At 44.7% G+C, this 18,570-nt stretch overlaps 1 protein-coding gene across 1 annotated transcript; it reads left to right on the top strand.

Annotated features, from left to right (window-relative positions):
- Positions 1 to 1,892: 1,892 nt before the first annotated feature.
- LOC147879510 (pentatricopeptide repeat-containing protein At3g16610-like) lies at positions 1,893 to 6,578 on the top strand. The gene has a single exon (XM_087372009.1). It carries the CDS (start codon positions 2,618 to 2,620, stop codon positions 5,384 to 5,386), a length of 2,769 nt encoding a protein of 922 aa, XP_087228135.1. The 5' UTR covers positions 1,893 to 2,617; the 3' UTR covers positions 5,387 to 6,578.
- Positions 6,579 to 18,570: the final 11,992 nt, after the last annotated feature.

The following is an 18,570-nucleotide window of genomic DNA, read 5'->3' as shown; positions in this document are numbered from 1 at the left end:
CCTCGTTTTCAGCCCCAAAAAAACAAAGGAGACCTCAAAGTAATGGCTAGCGCAAAAGAGGTAAACCTATATGCTTTTACATTTCGGCTTCCCTACATTAAAGTAAACGTGCCTTGATGATATTTAACAAATTCAACATTCACTACTTTGCAGCTCTTCCAACAATTCAAAAGAAAGGCAGTACAAAAGAAACATGAATAGGAACGCACCTCCAAGACATAGAAAAAAGCAATGAAGATATTCTTCAACAACAAACAAATGCGAAGAGCTAACATAGCAGGAGTACTACCAACAGAATACATCTACGTATTCAATTCTCATAAAGAATATTATCCACTAATGACAAGAGTGACCCAAATCTTGGTAAAAGGGTCCAACAACCTCAATGATGGGCTAATTAAGCACATTATAGAGAAACTCTCAGATGGAAACGAATCAGTAAATGAACAAATGACTCGTTCGATGGTGCAGACACTCCTTGATAAATATGGCAAAGGAATATCCACGTATTGCATGATAATGCGATACTTCGCATTCGATGTCGACATTGAAGAGCTCTCCCAATCGGACAAGCAAGAAGCGGATAGCATACTTCAGCAATTCAGAGACGTATACAATGTGGAGGCAAGTTAGTGGTGGCCAGTAACTATTGAAAATTTGATGTACAAGGTGGACCCCAAATTCACTGAAGAACATTATGGGAAGGCAAAAACTATCTTTTCGTCACCAACAAAGATCAAAGCTGAAGGTAAAGTAGAGTTTACATAATTGTCTACAATCTTGCCTTCAGAACACTATCAGATTAAACTAACACTTTTCTCCACTGTATCCACAAACCTTGCAGAGATAGACCAAAGCGGCAAAACCAAAAGGGAGACTTCAATAATGAATTTAATCTATTGCATCACTTGTCTTGACAATGAAAAGAAATACATTGGCCAAACTACAAACACCGTAAAACGACTACAACAGCACTAAACTAACCCACCAACTGAAATGCTCGATGATATACAAAGGTATGCCCCATTTAAAAGCCACTTCAAGATGGACATAATAGCATCGTGACTGGAAGCAAAAAGGAGGCAAATATCTTGGAGCATCAACACATTCTACACCTAGGAACAACATCAATCTCAAGAGGTTGCAATAACATAAAAGGAAACCCAGTAAGCCTTAGGAAGTATTACTACTTAAAGAAGAGGAGACTTATTTAATTGCATTTTTTTGGGGCTCGAATCAAGCCTATATTTTGGTTACACTGCTTCGAATCATTTACAAAAACATTAAGTCGATATCATCACTTTCGGCTACTTTTGACTAATTCTGTTGTAATTTGCCTATGTTAATCTTTGATAAATCAGTGATGTGCTTTTTTTTGGTTGAAAATTTGCGTTATTATTCTATTGTTAAATGAAACTGTCGTAGAAACGAACATTAATTTATTTTCTGGTTTTTTAAAGTTTAATGTAGTTAACTTATAATAGAATGATCCTAAAATAGCCAAAAGTGTTCATGTAGGTATTTACACACTATTAAATTATATAACGAAATGAACACTGTTTACAATTACACCTCATTGTCTGCCTACCGCGGATCTAGTTCGCTTATGGGATTGACCATTCTAGTGCACACATTTACACATGACACACACTAACACTTACACCTACAACAACATTCCAAAAGGTAGGGCCTTAGTGGGATTTTCACCTTGTATTCACATAACCTCTTTAGTACTTTTGACACCACCGCTGTGTAGTCCTCCCTATGGCACGCACCCACACCCACTCGCATACCTGTGGCCGGCACTAGCGCGTGCTCTATGCCATGAATGCAGAGGAGCATTCCAATACGATTCAAACGCAGGTGAGGAGGGAATACGGGCGAGCCATTGAGCAAAAGTAGTTAGTGCATAGTGCAAAGAGATAGGTGGAGCACATGTGTTGTTAGATGTAATGGGGATGAGGGGCACATGTTGGAATTGAAATCCGACGAGTAAGAGGAAGAGAAGCAAGGTTCTTCATGTCTATTGGATATCCCCGGTTGCACTTTTTGCTGGAACTTCTTATCAAGTCTTGCCAGGGCAGCTCAAAGGCTTTCATAAGCTCTTTGCTCCACCACGCATCTCACTTTCAGGCCTTACTTAGACTTTGGGACCGCTCAACATCGGTTTCGCCAAGTCAGACGATCCCTCATGAAGCTCTATCACCGCAGGTCTGTAGCCACAGCCCATCTGTGGGCTTTGGTTGCAACAGAGACAATTGTCACCAGACCAAGCTGGAATGCATGCACCACCGCAGGCCAAAACAACTGCTGCGAGATATCGTCCACAAAAATGTATAGAAGAACAGTCTCCTTGGGTAATCGGTGCCATCACACAGAGCGTGTGATTCGCCATCCCTTTGTCAGCTTTGCTGCAAAACAAAAGTGCATAGGTCATTCTCTTTGTAGTAGACAAGCGGTGAGTTTAAATGCTGAGCTGATGTGGATAAGAAGTCTCTTATGGATTGATCTTCTTGGTCTTCATCCTTAAGAATATCTGCATTCCACTGGCTTGATCTTATTGCCTCCGTCTGCTTTGGTCTCGTTCAAGATAGCATCGCATTCGTTTTCTGTGGTCATGGGCCCACAGCTTAGGCTGCTGTGTCCATGCAGACATTTTTCTGCGGCAGGCAGAGCTGGAAATGGAGTCCACAAGAGGTTGCCTCAACTAAATGAAGCTAAGGAAATTTATCCCTATGCAGGGGAACATTCTAATGATGCACTTTTTGAAATGAACAATTTGATGCAAATGTTTGTGATGCGTGGGAGCCTGGTGGATGCTTGGCATGTGTTTGACAATATGCCTAGGCGCAATGTCTTGTCATGGAATATTATGATTCTGGGTCATGCCAGGCAGGAAGATGGTTCTTGGGCCTTGGATTTGTATGCACGCATGCTCCAGGAAGGTGTCCAACCGACTGATCGGACCTTTGTTGGCGCATTGAAAGCTTGCACTAACCAGGCAGCATTGGAGGACTGGAAACATGCAAAAACGGGACGCCTTGGGATAGGAAGAGCCATACACACCAAAGCAGTAAAGAGTGGCTTTGAGGCAGATGTATTTGTGGGAAACACTTTAGTGGATATGTACACGAAATGGGGGAGCATGGAGGATGCATGGGGTGTCTTTGACCATTTGCCTCAGCGTAATGTGGTTACGTGGACTGCCATGATCCTGGGATATGGCAAGCAGGAAGAGGGTGCACGTGCTTTAGAGCTATTTGCACAGATGCACCAGGAAGGGATCCAACTGAATGCTCGAACTTTTGTAGGTGCATGTAAGGCTTGCAGTAGCCTAGCAGCGCTGGAAGAGGGGAAGCAAGTTGACAGGATGAGTACCAAAATAGGATATCTGGAGAAAGGTAGAGCTATCCACTCCCAAGTAGTAAAGAGTGGGTTTGAGTCTGATGTATTTCTGGGAAACTCTTTGCTTGATATGTATGTAAAATGTGGGAGTATGGAGGATGCACAGTGCATTTTTGATTTGTTGCCTCATTGTAATGTGGTCGCATGGACTGCCATGATTCTGGGGTATAGCAAGCAGGAAGATGGCGCGGTAGCTTTGGATTTGTATGTACAGATGCACTATGAAGGTGTCCATCCAAATGCTCGAACCTTTGTGGGTGCATTGAAGGCTTGCACTAGCCTGGCAGCACTGGAAGAGGTGAATAAATTCAATGGAAATTTTGTCAAAGTAAGGTGCCTCGAGAAAGGGAGAGCCATCCACTCCCTAGTTGTGAAGAATGCCTTCGGTTCAGATGTATTTGTGGGAACCACTTTGGTGGATATGTACGCGAAATGTGGGAGCATGGAGGATGCATGGCATGTCTTTGATCAATTGCCTGATCGTGATGTGTCTTCCTGGAATGCCATGATCTCGGGGTATGCTGAGCAGGGACACAGTGCACTGGCTTTGGAATTGTATACCCGGATGCACAAGGAGGGTGCCCAACCAAATGCTCGAACCTTCCTTGGCACATTGAAGGCTTGTAGTAGCTTGGTAGCACTGGAAGAGGGGAAGCAACTTGACTCGAAATGTGTGATGATAGGATGCTTGTTGGAGAAAGGTAGAGCTATCCACTCTCTAGTATTAAGGAGTGGCTTTGAGTCAGATGTATTTGTGGGAACCACTTTAGTGGATATGTATGCGAAATGTGGGAGCATGGAGGATGCTCGGCGTGCCTTCGATGAATTGCCTCATCGGGCTGTGGTTACGTGGTCTACCATGATACTGGGATATAGCAAGCAGGCAGAGGGTGCAGTGGCCTTAGATTTGTTCACACAGATGCAACAGGAAGGTCTGACACCAGATCATCAGACCTTTGTTGGTGCATTGAAGGCTTGTGGTACCCTGGCAGTACTAGGGAAGAGAAAACAGGTCGACGAGAGCTTTGCAAAAATAGGATTCTTAGTGAAAGGTAGAGTCATCCACTCAAACGCAGTAAAGAGTGAATTTGAGTCTAATGTATATGTGGGGACCGCCTTAGTGGATATGTACATGAAATTTGGGAGCCTGGAGGATGCACAGCGTGTCTTTGATGAGTTTCCTCATCGTTCTGTGGTTACTTGGACTACCATGATCTTGGGTTATGCTGAGCATGAAGAAAGTCAGGAAGCCTTTAAACTTTATTCACAAATGTTTGAACAAGGCCTGTCACCAAGTATCTTTACCTTTGTTGCCGTCTTGAAAGCTTGTGGCAACATGGCAGCTCTAGAAGGTGGGAAGGAACTCCATTCTCAAATTAGCAGGGCCGGTTTTGAGAGTATTCCGATTTTGGCAACCAGTCTTATTGACATGCATGCTAAATGTGGGAACATGGTTGATGCCCAACAGTTGTTTGACTCGTTGCCTACAAGGGATATCACAACATGGAATGCATTGATTGCAGGATATGCCTGCCAGGGAGAGAGCGAATATGTGTTTTGTTTGTTGGAAAGAATGAAGCAGGATGGCATACAGCCAAATAGGGTCACATTTGTTAGCATCCTCGCTGTCTGCAGTCATGTGGGTCTTGTGGAAAAGGGCCAGAAGTACTTTCAGGCTATGAACAAAGAGTATGGCTTTATCCCTGCTGTTGAGCACTATACTTGCATGGTTGATCTCCTTGGCCGTACAGGGCAAGTAAGCGAGGCAGTAATGCTGGTGGAAAAGATGCCTTTCCAACCTGATGTTGTTATATGGTCAACTGTATTGGGTGCTTGTCGAACCCCAAAGAATATAGAGGTTGGAAGGCATGCTTTTGAAAATGCAGTCGTATTAGATGGAAAACTTCCTGCAGCCTATGTCTCAATGGCAAACATATATGCAGATGTGCACATGTGGGAGGAAGGTGAAAGCCACAGGTAACAAGAATCGGTAGTTAAACATAGGCGAGTCAGGAAAGATCTGTGGGATTGACTTCCTCGGAAAGATCTGCATGTTACAGGAATTATGTGATGATGAATAGGAAGAAACACTGGGTGGGCTCAGTGAAAAGCTGGCTGTCAAATGTCGTATTTCACTCGACAGGACACCCATATATTTTGCAGGTTTGTGATGATTGCGACAGGTCTATTGCTCTTCTAGCAACTTAGAATTGCCGAAATGCAAGGTCCATTCACAATAACAAGGATGGAAATCGATTGTGGGAACCAGTGCTAATTGCGCAGCAGTTTCTCTCTCTGTGTTTTCTCGCAATGCTGCTGTGAGATCTGTGCTGAGCCATGGTGAAGTTTTTTTAAAGACAAACCTCGAGACTTCTATGATCAAGGCTGAGTGGCATGTGAAATAATTCAGTCAAGTCATTCTGCATAGTTGGCTCATGGTCTTCACTGTGCCGCAGACAGATGCTAGGCATGGCAAGATGATGAATGGTCTTTTTATAAAGGCAGTTTGGTGTGTGGCACAGTATCTAGATTAGATTGAAGGCTAAACTCTCGCATTTTAGGGAGACGAAGATTTTCCATTCTTTCTCTGCTAAAATTGGTAACGGTGTGCTTAGATGACTAGGAAAAGAGTTGGGAACAAGGCAGCTCGTTTTGGGAACCAAGTACTTTTGTTCCTTAATTGATCGAGTCAAGCTGTCAACATGTAACCCAGTTTTACAGTCAGGAGCCTTGAGCAATCAAGTATGACTTGGATTCTCTGTCAAAGTGGCACCCTAAATCAGAATACTTTGATGAGAAGACAAGCATGCTTTGTTTACTGAGAGTTTCCTTTCAGGCTCTGAACCAAACCTCCCCCAACCCCCCCAAAAAAAAGGAAAAAAAAGAACGCTTTCTTTCCTTTTCTTTTCCTGCTTTCTTGCCCTTTGTTCGTCAGCCTGCTGGTTGGCACTATCCCCTCCCCTAGTCGGTTGTTTTGGGCAGGGGGTGACCCTATATATGGGGTCCCCATCCTCCCAGTTTTTCCATCTCAGTGTACAGCAGTTTGCTCACTTGGATTTAAGGTTTTCCCCAGCAGTAGAGGTGGGTTTTCTCCTGAGATCCTTGTGCAAGCTCTCTCTGTTTTCAGTTATGTCTTGTGAGTTGTTTGCTCTATTCTCTCCACTGTTGCTCAATACCGCTGCACTTCTCACATGATATCAGAGCCAAAGGTTGGGAGATGACACATCCCAGCACTCCTGAAACCCCTGATCTGCAAAATAACCACACACAACATCAGAACTGAGCAGGCTGCTCACCACCCAACCGTGACATCTACGGGATGTGATCCCGAATCAGAAGATGTCCCCCCGAGCCACGAGCTGAGCTACCGGCACGAACTCCCAATCAGATCCAAACCAGCCTGGTGTCCCATACCACCAGGTGGCGCTGTGAAGCCCTGGATCTGTCACTGGGCCTTGGGCTACGCTAAGATGCAGGCGCGCGTCCGCGACACAATCCAGGATCAGACCTAGCACCTGGGAACGAGACTTGCTCCCAACTGCACACTGAGAACTGAACCCCCTGGGCCTCTTTTATAGACTCGGGCCCTGGCGCCAAAAATAGCGAAGACCTATAAATAGTTCGTACCCTTGCCACTCAACCCGAGAATCAAGCCTGCCTAGCTCTAAGCCTCCCCAGGCTAACCTGAGCTAGTTCTGTGTACCTAGTACACGTCAGATACCGATCCGTGCACATGACATACTCCCCCTCCTCTAAGAACTCACTCCTGAGTTCGGTAAGAAATCGGGAAATGTTCTTTGGAGGTTTTGTAATGTCTCCCATGTTGCATCCTCCTCAACACGATCCTTCCACTTAATCTTGTATTCCGTGATAGTACGATTTCGAATCTGTCTTTCACGAAATTCAAGAATAGATTCAGGTTCGTGAGGAATAAAAGTTAAATCTGTAACTTCTATAATCTCATGAGGAGAAACAATTTGATCATCTGCACCCAATACTTCTTTCAGTCTACTGACATGAAAGACTGGATGTACTTTAACATCAGGAGGCAATTCTAGTCGATATGCAACTGGTCCAATTCTTTTAATGACCTTGAATGGGCCACAATATCTGGGGGATAATTTCGGAACCAAACCAGTACTTAGGCTCTTGGATTCCTTAGGAATTCTCAAATATACCATCGTTCCTTCAGAGAACTCTCTAGGTGAACGATGTCTATTAGCATAAAATCGGTCCCGATCTTGGGCACTTCTAATAGACTCCTTGGCAAACTGCAACATTTCCTGCATGTCTTGCAAGAAATTCTTAGCAGCATCATTTTGAATCCCTTGTAATCCTACCATAACTGGTGACTTAGGTTGAAACCCGTACATAAGCATAAAAGGACTATAACCTGTACTAGAATGCTTTGCACTGTTGTAAGCAAATTCAATCATGGGTAGATAATCTTCCCACGAAGACTGTCTCTTAGATACATATGCCCGAAGCATGTCTTCAACCAACTGGTTGACCTTCTCTGTACTGCCATCGGATTGTGCATGATCCGAGGAACTCATACTTAGAGTAGTTTCTAACTTCTCAAATACAAGTGTCCAAAAGTTACTTGTAAACTTTGAGTCCCTGTCACTGACTATGTCAGATGGCAAACCATACAGCTTGAACAAGTGGTCCACAAACTCGTGAGCCAGCTGAACAGCTGAAATAGTTGTTCTTGTAGGTAAGAATCTAGCCATTTTTGTCAAACGGTCGACTATGACCCAAATAGAGTCATGACCCTTGCGCGTACGAGGCAAACCAGTAATAAAATCCATGGAAATACTTTCCCATTTATTACCTGGAATCTGTAAAGGCTGTAATAAGCCCGCGCTCCTAAGGCGTTCAGCCTTAGTAACCTGACAAACTCGGCAACCTACCACATAGTTCTCTACAAATGCACGCATCTTAGGCCAATAAAAGGTATGCTTCACAAGAGACAGAGTCCTATGTATACCTGGATGTCCCGCACTAGGAGCATCATGACACTCCCAGAGAATCTTGGATTTTAGGTCCAGAACATCAGGTACACAAATCTTTTCATTCCGGAACAGCAAGCCGTTCCTAATCATCCACTGACCTCCCGCCGCCTGTATCCTAGGTGGCACAATCCCTGAGTCCTGGTCAACTATAGAGCTCCCATCCTGGACTCTCTGCCAATAAGAACTGAAATGACTATCAGTTGCGTATAGCCCTCTCAAGGATTGAAATAGGTCTGAGGATATTTCCGTAAATGACAAAGCATTTACAAACTTAACTCGACTTAAGGCATCCGCCACACTATTCAACGAACCCTTACGATAACGTATTTCAAAATCAAAATCCTGCATTAGCTCTGCCCATCTAGCTTTCCTTCCTCTCAATTCTGAGCCATCACACACATACTTGATTGACTGGTGATCAGTCAATACAAGGAACTTTGAACCATACAAGTAGTGTCTCCAAACCTTGAGAGCATACACTACCGCATAAAGTTCCTTCTCCAGTGTGGGCCAACGATACTGGGTGTCGTCTAGCTTCTTACTCTCAAAAGCTACAGGTCTGCCCTCTTGGAATAGAGCTGCCCCAATCGCATAATCACTCGCATCGGCCTCTAAAACATAAGGCCGGGTAGGATCGGGTAATGCAAGAACGGGTGCTTCCTTGATAGATAACTTCAAGGTTTCAAAAGCCTTGTTCATTGCATCATTCCAAGGGATCGGTTGAGTAGACCTGCGTCCACGACCTTTCAATATGTTGGTCAAGGGTACCGTGATTTGTGAATAATCACGGACTGACTTCCGAAGAAATACCGTAAATCCTAGGAAAGAACGAAGTTGTTTCACAGTCTGAGGGATAGGCCATTCTAAAACCTTCTGGATACGATCCAGATCAATGCTAATACCTTCAGAAGAAATCTTGTGTCCTAAGTAAATGATCTCCTTCATAAAGAAGTCACATTTACTCATCTTGGCATAAAGCTTATGCTGTCTTAGAACAAGTAAGACAACCCGAAGGTGTCCTATATGATCCTCAAGCGTTTTACTATATACCAAGATATCATCTAAGAACACTACAACAAATTTGCCCAGATAATCCCTGAACAAATCGTTCATCATCTGCTGAAAAGTAGCAGGAGCATTGGTCAAACCAAAAGGTAATACGAGGAACTCGTAATGACCATACCTAGTCCGGAATGCGGTCCTATCTATGTGTTTAGCATAGATACGGATTTGGTGATAACCCGTACGCAAATCAATCTTAGTGAAATACTTCGCTCCGGCCAAACGGTCTATCAAATCATCAGAACGAGGTAAAGGATAGCGGTTCTTAATTGTAACTTTATTAAGTCGTTTATAATCTTAACTTTATTAAGTCGTTTATAATCTATACACATCCTCCAGGAAGAATCCTTTTTCTTTCTCAAGAGGACAGGTGCACCCCAAGGAGATTTACTTGGGCGGATATAGCCCATATTCAGGTAATCCTCAAGCTGGATAGCTAACTCATCCTCCTCTACCTGGCTCATCCTATATGGTGGTACACTGATAGGTTGAGCCCCTGGGACTAAGTCTATGCGATGATCTACTGCCCTTTCTGGAGGTAAACCTTCCGGCAGTTGAGCTGGGAATACGTCCTTAAAATTATCTAACAACATTCTCAATTCTCGGTGTTCAAACACACTTAATTCATTTTTGTTAATTACCGAAACAATAAATGAAGAGAGTGGAATCAAAACACACTGATAGACATCATAATGAGAAGTGTTTAATATATTCCGAAGCTGCATCGCAGATACAATAGGCCCCTGAGAAGGGATAATCTTATCACACTGAATACAAAATTGGGTGCCTTTGTCTTCAAAAGAAAGGGTATGCTCCGTCCATCCGATCTGGATATTGTGGGTTTTAAACCACTCTATCCCGATCAACAAGTCTACATGCTCTAGATGCATAACGTAACATGTGAGAGCTCCTGTGTAGGCTTGAATCCGGATGGGAAGCGCTTCAACCTTGCGATCCCAAAACTGCTTCCCAGCTGGAAGCTGCACCTCGTAGGTGTGGTCGCTAGGTACTGTGGACAGCCCCATCTTCTGCACAAATTTGTAATTAACAAAATTGTGAGAGCTGCCCGGATCAAAGAGAATGTGAACCCGTTGGTCCCTAACTTCTCCATAAACTCGGAAAAGATCATGGGAACCAAATAACGAAGTATTAAAGGTACAATTACAAGAAAGGGGGCAAGTAATGACATTTACTGAAATACCTGTCATCGTAACCTGGTTGGCTCCCTTGGCTGCGGTACGCTGACCTGCCTGGAGCTTCGGTCCTAGCACCAATTTCTGGTTCTTCCGCTTAGGACACTCATTCTTCGTGTGGCCCCGCTCCTCGCAATAAAAACACCGGCCCTCTTTCTTGAGCCTGAGAGTGCGAAGGAAACGGGCCTTACCATTCTTCGCAGGAGTTAAGCTTTTCTTGGAGGCGTTGTCCGTAGACTTCGTCTCCCCAATACCAGTCGCATGCTGAAAGAACTTGCGTTTGTTCTTTCCGCTGGTCTCGGTAACTGTGGTTGTTTTAATACCGGCCATGGTATCATCATATATGCGTGCATATGTCATGGCCTCCTGTAATGTTGTGCACTTGTTATTCTTAATCTGTAACTTATAGGAGTCTGGCAAACCATCCACGAAAAAACCTAACAAGGTTACAGGATCCATTTTGGTGGCCCTGGTTTGCAGATCCCTAAATCTCTGAAGATAGACTTCAAAAGTTAAGTTCAATTTTGACATATCGAGGGCTTTGAGCTTGCCGACGATATCATAATCATCTTCCTTCTTCAGGAACTCCTTCCTGAAGATACCCTCAAATTCTGTCCAAGTATCAGGCTTAGGCTGGAGTTCTTTCCACCAAAGCAAGGCTTTACCTGACATAAACCCTGCTGCTAGCTGAATCTTTTTCTCGTCTGGATAGGGGTGAAATTGGAAGTGAACTTGCCACTTGTGCAGCCAAGTGTCAACCACCTCCTTTGTTCTTGATTTCTGGTCACCTGGAAAGGGATCCGGAGTGATATTCGGGCCTAGCACGGAGGCCATGGCATCCACATGCGTGAGTGCCTGAACCGTGCTAGCCAGAAGAGTCAAGGTAGCTTGTATCCCTTGGAGTTGCTGTGTCAACCCCGATTGATTAGCGTTGACCTGCTCAAATTTACCATCTAGAGCAGTCGTGAACTCACTGAAGGCTTTCTTAGTGATCAGGTCGTCATAGAGACCCTGATCATCCTCCCCCACTGGAGTGTAATCTAATTCCTGCTCTCCCATAGTGAACTCGGGATTCGGAGCATCAGACATGGCTGAATACTAACTCGATTACAGGCTGAGAGAAATAAATAACTGAAACGGAGCACGGAGGGAGATGGAGTAGAAGAGAACCGTCCCAGATAAATCTGACAGAAAGGATGCTGAAATCTGGAAGACCACGAACCCTGGTGCCTCCCCGAATCTGCAACCGGATGCGCAGTCAATGGTGGAGGCTGTACGGACTGCTGACGTGGCCTGTACGGCTGCTGACGCAGTCCGTACGGTGGCTGTAGGTGCAGGCGCAGCTGCTGTACGGAGCAGCAGCAGGTACCGAAGGTGACAGTACAGTCCGTACAGGCTGTACGGCTGTAGCTGCAGCTGTACGGGCTGGTACGGGAGCCTTGGGAGCAGCGCTGGGCTGACGCAGGCAGGGGCTGCAGCAGAGGAGCTGGTCGAAGCTGAAGGGCGAGGCGGGCTGGCTCAGATCTCAAGGTAAGATCTCGAAACTGGGGCTGCTTGTGGGTTGCCTAGCTCCCAGCCCCTACCTATATAGGGTGCAGGGCGGCCTAATTTGGAAGCTAGGCTTCCAAAGAAGGCTGAGCCCCTCCAGCTTTGGAGGGGTGCTTTTACGAAAAAAACACCTGAGCCCCTCCAACTTTGGAGGGGTGCTTTTACGAAAAAAACACCTGAGCCCCTCCAACTTTGGAGGGGTGCTTTTTCGCAAAAAAGCACCTTCCCCCTGCCCTTCTTCCTGCGCAGGCTGCACACAGCCCTAGGCAGGCTGTTCGCAGCCTGTTGCGCAGGCTGTGGTCAGCCTGTTGCGCAGGCTGTCCTACCCCTACAGCCTCGCCTCTTCTACTCCCCGCATACTCTACTCCTAGGCTGTCAATTTCCTGCCCTACGCTCCTTCCTTTCTGCTCTCCTTCTCCTCCCTCAGACTTCTCTCTGTAGCCTTCAGATTTTTCGTTTCTATTTCACTCCTCTTCTTCTTCCTTTTCCAGATATTTCCTCACCCCTTCTACCCCAGGTAGACAGCAAATACGCAGCAGGAAATCTCGAATTTTAGGGCATACCTGGAAGAGAAATCCGTCAAATTTCTCGCATCAGAAGTTCCTACCTCAGGAGTTGGCTCTGATACCAACTGACACATCCCAGCACTCCTGAAACCCCTGATCTGCAAAATAACCACACACAACATCAGAACTGAGCAGGCTGCTCACCACCCAACCGTGACATCTACGGGATGTGATCCCGAATCAGAAGATGTCCCCCCGAGCCACGAGCTGAGCTACCGGCACGAACTCCCAATCAGATCCAAACCAGCCTGGTGTCCCATACCACCAGGTGGCGCTGTGAAGCCCTGGATCTGTCACTGGGCCTTGGGCTACGCTAAGATGCAGGCGCGCGTCCGCGACACAATCCAGGATCAGACCTAGCACCTGGGAACGAGACTTGCTCCCAACTGCACACTGAGAACTGAACCCCCTGGGCCTCTTTTATAGACTCGGGCCCTGGCGCCAAAAATAGCGAAGACCTATAAATAGTTCGTACCCTTGCCACTCAACCCGAGAATCAAGCCTGCCTAGCTCTAAGCCTCCCCAGGCTAACCTGAGCTAGTTCTGTGTACCTAGTACACGTCAGATACCGATCCGTGCACATGACAGGAGAGGACTTGGAACCAGCAAGCTACAGAGCCTTTTGGAGCTGATCGTTCAGAAGGTACGGGCTGTCTTTTGGTGTATAGAGCAAAGGCATCTACTTTGAAGGGTGTTTTCAGATCAGATGGAGGAAGAAGTCTCTTCAAGCCTCTCCGCCTTGTCTTCCATCTTCCCTCCCCTCTCTTTTTCTCTACCCTCCGGTTGCCCACGTTCCCTATAGATCCGCAACTGGACAGGAACAATTATTGCATTTGGTCATGATGGAGTTTGTATTGCAATCTTATGACTTGGCAGATTTCATTCTACGTAGGTGTCAAACGGCCAGATCCCCTTGATGAGAGCTTAGGCATTCTGAACCAGAAGGTGGCTCAGATCTGGGACAGAGTCAATGCAAGGGTACGTTCTTTCATTTTTTCTGAACTATACTCAGATTATATATCATGTAACGCACATTGGGTATTCAAATTGACCAAGCAATAAACATAGCATTTTACCTAGCAATTAGAGTTGATTTCTACAATTTCCTACGCTCACAATTATCTAATTTCTGCTTCTCAGAATTCCAACCGTTGCTAAGCCTACCCCGAGGGCAGGCCAAAAAGAGACTCTCGCTCTCTAGACTCCAACCGCCCCATCCCTCACCACGTGGCTTCTACTCTGCTACTACAGGAGTCCTCTCCTTACACCACATGGCACTGCCATTGTCTACCACGTAAAATCTTCTCCTTAATATATAGTAAGATGAGATAAGATAATATAAGATAAGATGTGAATATCAGGACTCCCTCATCGTTGCCTAGCTAAAGGCCTTCGTAACATGAAATCCCCTCACCCTAGCTTGTCATTGCCATTCCTCCATGAGAGTGATCACTATGCTCAACAACGTGACCAATGTAATGAAAGCTCTCACAAAATAGGTTATCACAGAGACGGCAGCCAAGAGTATTTGGGAGCACTTGGCCTCCCTATGTACAGGACTTCTCCTATGAAGAGGGTTTCTCTCAAAGTTTAGATGCGGATAATGAATCCTGCCAAGTCTTCATCAATGCGGGAACATATCAATAAGCTTCAGGAACTTCAATAGGAGATTCTTCAAGCTGAGAAGGAAATTTCCTCTGAAGATATCGCCATTACTCTGCTCTCTCATCTCACTTCCCAGTTTAGACTTCACAAGCCGTTGTAGCTTGAATGAAGAGATTTGGACTACTTTTTGATTAGCCTTCTCCTTTAGTGCTAGCCTTCGTCATGGCTGAGTTTGCCCTTCACCTCCGGAGTGCTGAGAGAAACTCAGTACAAAGACTTTGTATAAATGGATGCTCAAGTATGTATGGGTGTGTGGATTTGTATGTGTGAGAGCATACTTTTATACTATGGTCTACACCCACTGTTGGGCGTTGATGACGTCAGTGGGGATGTCATAGTAGCTAGTCCCTACTATATGTGATGGAGTTTATGGTTTTCAATCTTATGAGTGACTATCGTGAGATTGAAATTGCACTATGTTGTGTTTTTAGAGGATGAGTTTGGGAATGTTCCTGGATTCATCTAGGTATATGCTTCTGCCGTATTAGCGAACATGCAAATTTCACCTTGTGAAGTTTTCGTCCAAGTTGCGGCCTGTTGGTATTGCGATAATTCTTTCTATCTTAAATGGTGCGTTGCCCTACCAGCTAGATTTAGATTTAGATGCTCGTTTGGGAGAGACTAAAATGAAATCGTTTAGACTTCACAAGCCGTTGTAGCTTGAATGAAGAGATTTGTACTACTTTTTGATTAGCCTTCTCCGTTAGTGCTAGCCTTCGTCATGGTTGAGTTTGCCCTTCACCTCCGGAGTGCCGATAGAAACTCAGTACGAAGACTTTGTATAAATGGATGCTCAAGTATGTGTGGGTGTGTGGATTTGTATGTGTGAGAGCATACTTAGAGGGATCAATGGACATTTTCCTTTAGAGGATCAATTGTTGCATTAGCGCTTCATGTAAATGGTCAAAGGAATCGGTGTCAAGGTCCTTGATGAGGGTGATAGGGCACAAGCTAGATGGGTCTAAGGCTATAGGTCTTAAATGCATTAAATGTGTAAATGTGTTTAGGGGCAAATGAATTTAATGTGCTCCCAAGAGAGGAGTAAAAGATGCATTTAAGAGGTACCCTAGAATGATGACATGTGGCAGACTAGATCCATCTAGGGAAATGGTTCTTCATGGATTAGCATGCGAGTTCTAAATAAACGTGCGAATTATTCTTGTAAGTATGCTGACATAGAGATTTGGCTGGGAGGTTAAAGAGCATGCCATCACCTGTGATCCCCACAAGAGAGATTGAGATGTGAGTTGACCGTTTCATTTGGTATCAGAGCACAGTGTTTGGTGATTGTCGTGGTTTGGAGCTACACGTCGAGTTGACAGACTAACGATGAATTGAGATCGGAGGGATTTGGTGTTATCTTTCGTCATTGATTTGAAGGCGTGGAAGAAGAGATTACAGGAGCTCACGATTGTTGATAGACGGCTATTTTGTCTCACGGGCTTGGTGGGGGAAACGGGAGTGAGATCGTCTTGGAGAAGAAATGACGAAAAGGTTTCCGTACGGTGATCATGAGCCTGTAAGCATAGGCTAGATTTGCAATTGTATGTATCGTGATTTTGTTGGTAGTCGGGGCTAGTGCTTACGTACGGCGATTTGGTGGTAAGCGGTGCGTTGACGATTCTTGCCTTTGTACAGTGGTAGAGAGAGTCTGTGAGCAGTTCATATAATTCTGTTTGGCAATTCAATTGATGTGACCTATGGATTGACGGCGGTCATTAGTCAAGATCGTGGGAGCACGGCGTGGAGAAGAAAAGGACAGTCGGGCGTTGGATGGTTTTTGTGACGGCGAATTGCATAAGGAGCGTTTCATTTATGTGGTCTGAGCTAGCTGAAGGTGTCTGTCACACGTGTACCGCTTCATTGACTCGCCATATGAAGATTTGTTGAAGTTGGGTGAAGTTGAATTTTGGTGGTATAGAGAATTCCATCAATCAGTGATGGAATCCCGTTTTTGTCCGTCCAAAAATTGATGGAACTGGACGAAGATCCAGTTTAGAGGCGTTTTGTGGGATTTTCACCATCCTTGCATACCTGGACATAAAAGCAGAGCAGTTCTGTGAGCTAGAGATGCTTTGACCAAGGGGCTTTCTATTCTCTCTTTCATTCCGATGATTTACGTCTGAGTTTCGTGTGTTTGCCATATAAGTTCCTGTGCAGTTATTTGGGATCGCAGCAATAGTTTTTTTTTGGGTTCCTAAGATTGCAGATATGTCCCTAGTATAGGGAAAACGTATTGATTTCAGTTGTGAGTATTTGGAGGTATGTCTGTATAGCAGTATTTGGATTTCAACTTATACATATTGGAATTTTAGTTGGAGACAATGTAAAAAAAAAACAAAACCAATCGAACTAAATGGAAGTTGAAGAAGAAGCTTCTAGGATGGATCCCGTAGAATCGGGAGTCCAACTGACCCCGTAGGTGTTGTGCTCGACAGGCCATACATTGTTTGGTAGAATTGCATTATTGGAGGATGCCTTGCAACAGATTTTGGCTCAACAATTGCAAGAAAATGTAGGGCAATCCGAGCGTAGGAAAATGGTTCATAGTATGTCTCCTAGACCATCTCATGTGGAGAAAGGTAAAGCTCCAATGGAGCCTGAAACCAATGTTCACACGGTGGAGCCTAGGAGGACTAAGGTGTCTAATATTGCCAATTATAGGCCAGAAAAGTATTCTGGTCGAATGTCTGACCGTAGTTCTGATATCATAGAGACCTGGTTACATAAACGGGATGAGGCTTTCGCCATCAGGAATGATATGAAGAAAATCCGCGAGGCCACCCACATGTTTAATGAGGCAACGGATAGATGGTGGATAAAACAACAGAAGGATGGAGTGGCATCCACTACTTGGGAGGGATTCAAAAAAGAATTTAGAAAACACTTCTTACCTCCTAACGAAGCATCCCGAGCTTGGGATCAGTATAGAAATCTTCGTCATAGAAATTTATTAGTGACTGAATACACACTGATAAGTTTAGTTTCAGCCACTGATAAGTTTAGAGAAAGTGTAATGAAAGTTTATGAACCTCTACCTCAGTCAGTGTAGGTAAAAGATTTTATCTTCAGATTGAATGATCGGATCAAGAATGGAAGTTCGGGCTAAGTATGCGAACACGCTAGATGAAGCAATTGCCATAGCCTTGAACTATGAGGATGCCAAAGGAAACAGACCAATTGGGTTTGTGCAGGTTGGGACTCTGTATGAGTACCCGAAGAAAACTGGGCTTAAGAGGAAGTGGGTTAGCAAAGGGAGTGCCTCACAGCGTAGTGGCCAAGCCAAGAAGGCGAAGCCAGTTGAGACTCCTTCTAAACCAAGTACCACCATTGGAGTGAAAAGAAAAGTAACACCAATGGCAGCCCGGACTTGGTCGAAGTCTTCTTTGACCCTAGAGCAAAAAGAAAAAGTGAGGAGAGAAGACTTGTGTTTTGGATGCCTTCAGCCTCCTCGATGGAAAGATTGTCCACGAATTAAGGATCGTCGGATAGCTGAGATGGTGATCTTAGAATGTGACGTGGAGATGGAGGGAAGTCCCAGAGTAGAACAGATGCAGATTCAGCCAGCGGGATTTTCTCAGAGGTTAGTACTTGTTTTGTTATGTGTGTCTGTTGCTAAGCTAGTAAACAATGCACCTGATAATATCATATCAAAGCCCGTAGCTACGGGTATACAACCTTTAACAATACAGAGTTAATTAAGATGAAGGGGCAAGTAGCCAATCATGACGTCATTGTGTTGTTTGACTCAGCATCAACACACAATGTAATTAACTCCAAGCTTGTAAAGAGGCTTCTGACTATGTATATACAGTTAGAATGGCAGATAGAGGTTCAACTGAAGTATGGGACCAAAGGGTTACCTAGTTGGAACTTCGAAATCAGGACTATGCGGAGAAGCTTGATTTCGAAATGACAAAGCTTACTCACGCAAATATAGCACTGGGTAAGGCTTGGCATTCTAGGAAGAATCCAGCCATAGATTGGAAAAGGCACATTTATCAGTTCAAGATGAATGATGTGCCGTATGTCATACGAAGTGAAAATGATGTACCTCAGGGACTGTTGGCTTCCGTAACGGAAATTAAAAAAACTCAAAAAGAGTTTTTTGTTTTT

The sequence above is a fragment of the Dipteris shenzhenensis genome, chromosome 33, assembly GCF_047967505.1.
Source record: "Dipteris shenzhenensis isolate YYH24624 ecotype China chromosome 33, Dip_SZ_1.0, whole genome shotgun sequence".
Classification (NCBI taxonomy): Eukaryota; Viridiplantae; Streptophyta; class Polypodiopsida; order Gleicheniales; family Dipteridaceae; genus Dipteris; species Dipteris shenzhenensis.
Note: the sequence above shows the minus strand (reverse complement) of the source record. Positions and strands in the feature narration are given on the sequence as shown.

Bases quoted from the DNA above. Each gene is read 5' to 3' on its own strand.
- LOC147879510 (XM_087372009.1), top strand. From the start codon at position 2,618: ATGGGCCCACAGCTTAGGCTGCTGTGTCCATGCAGACATTTTTCTGCG.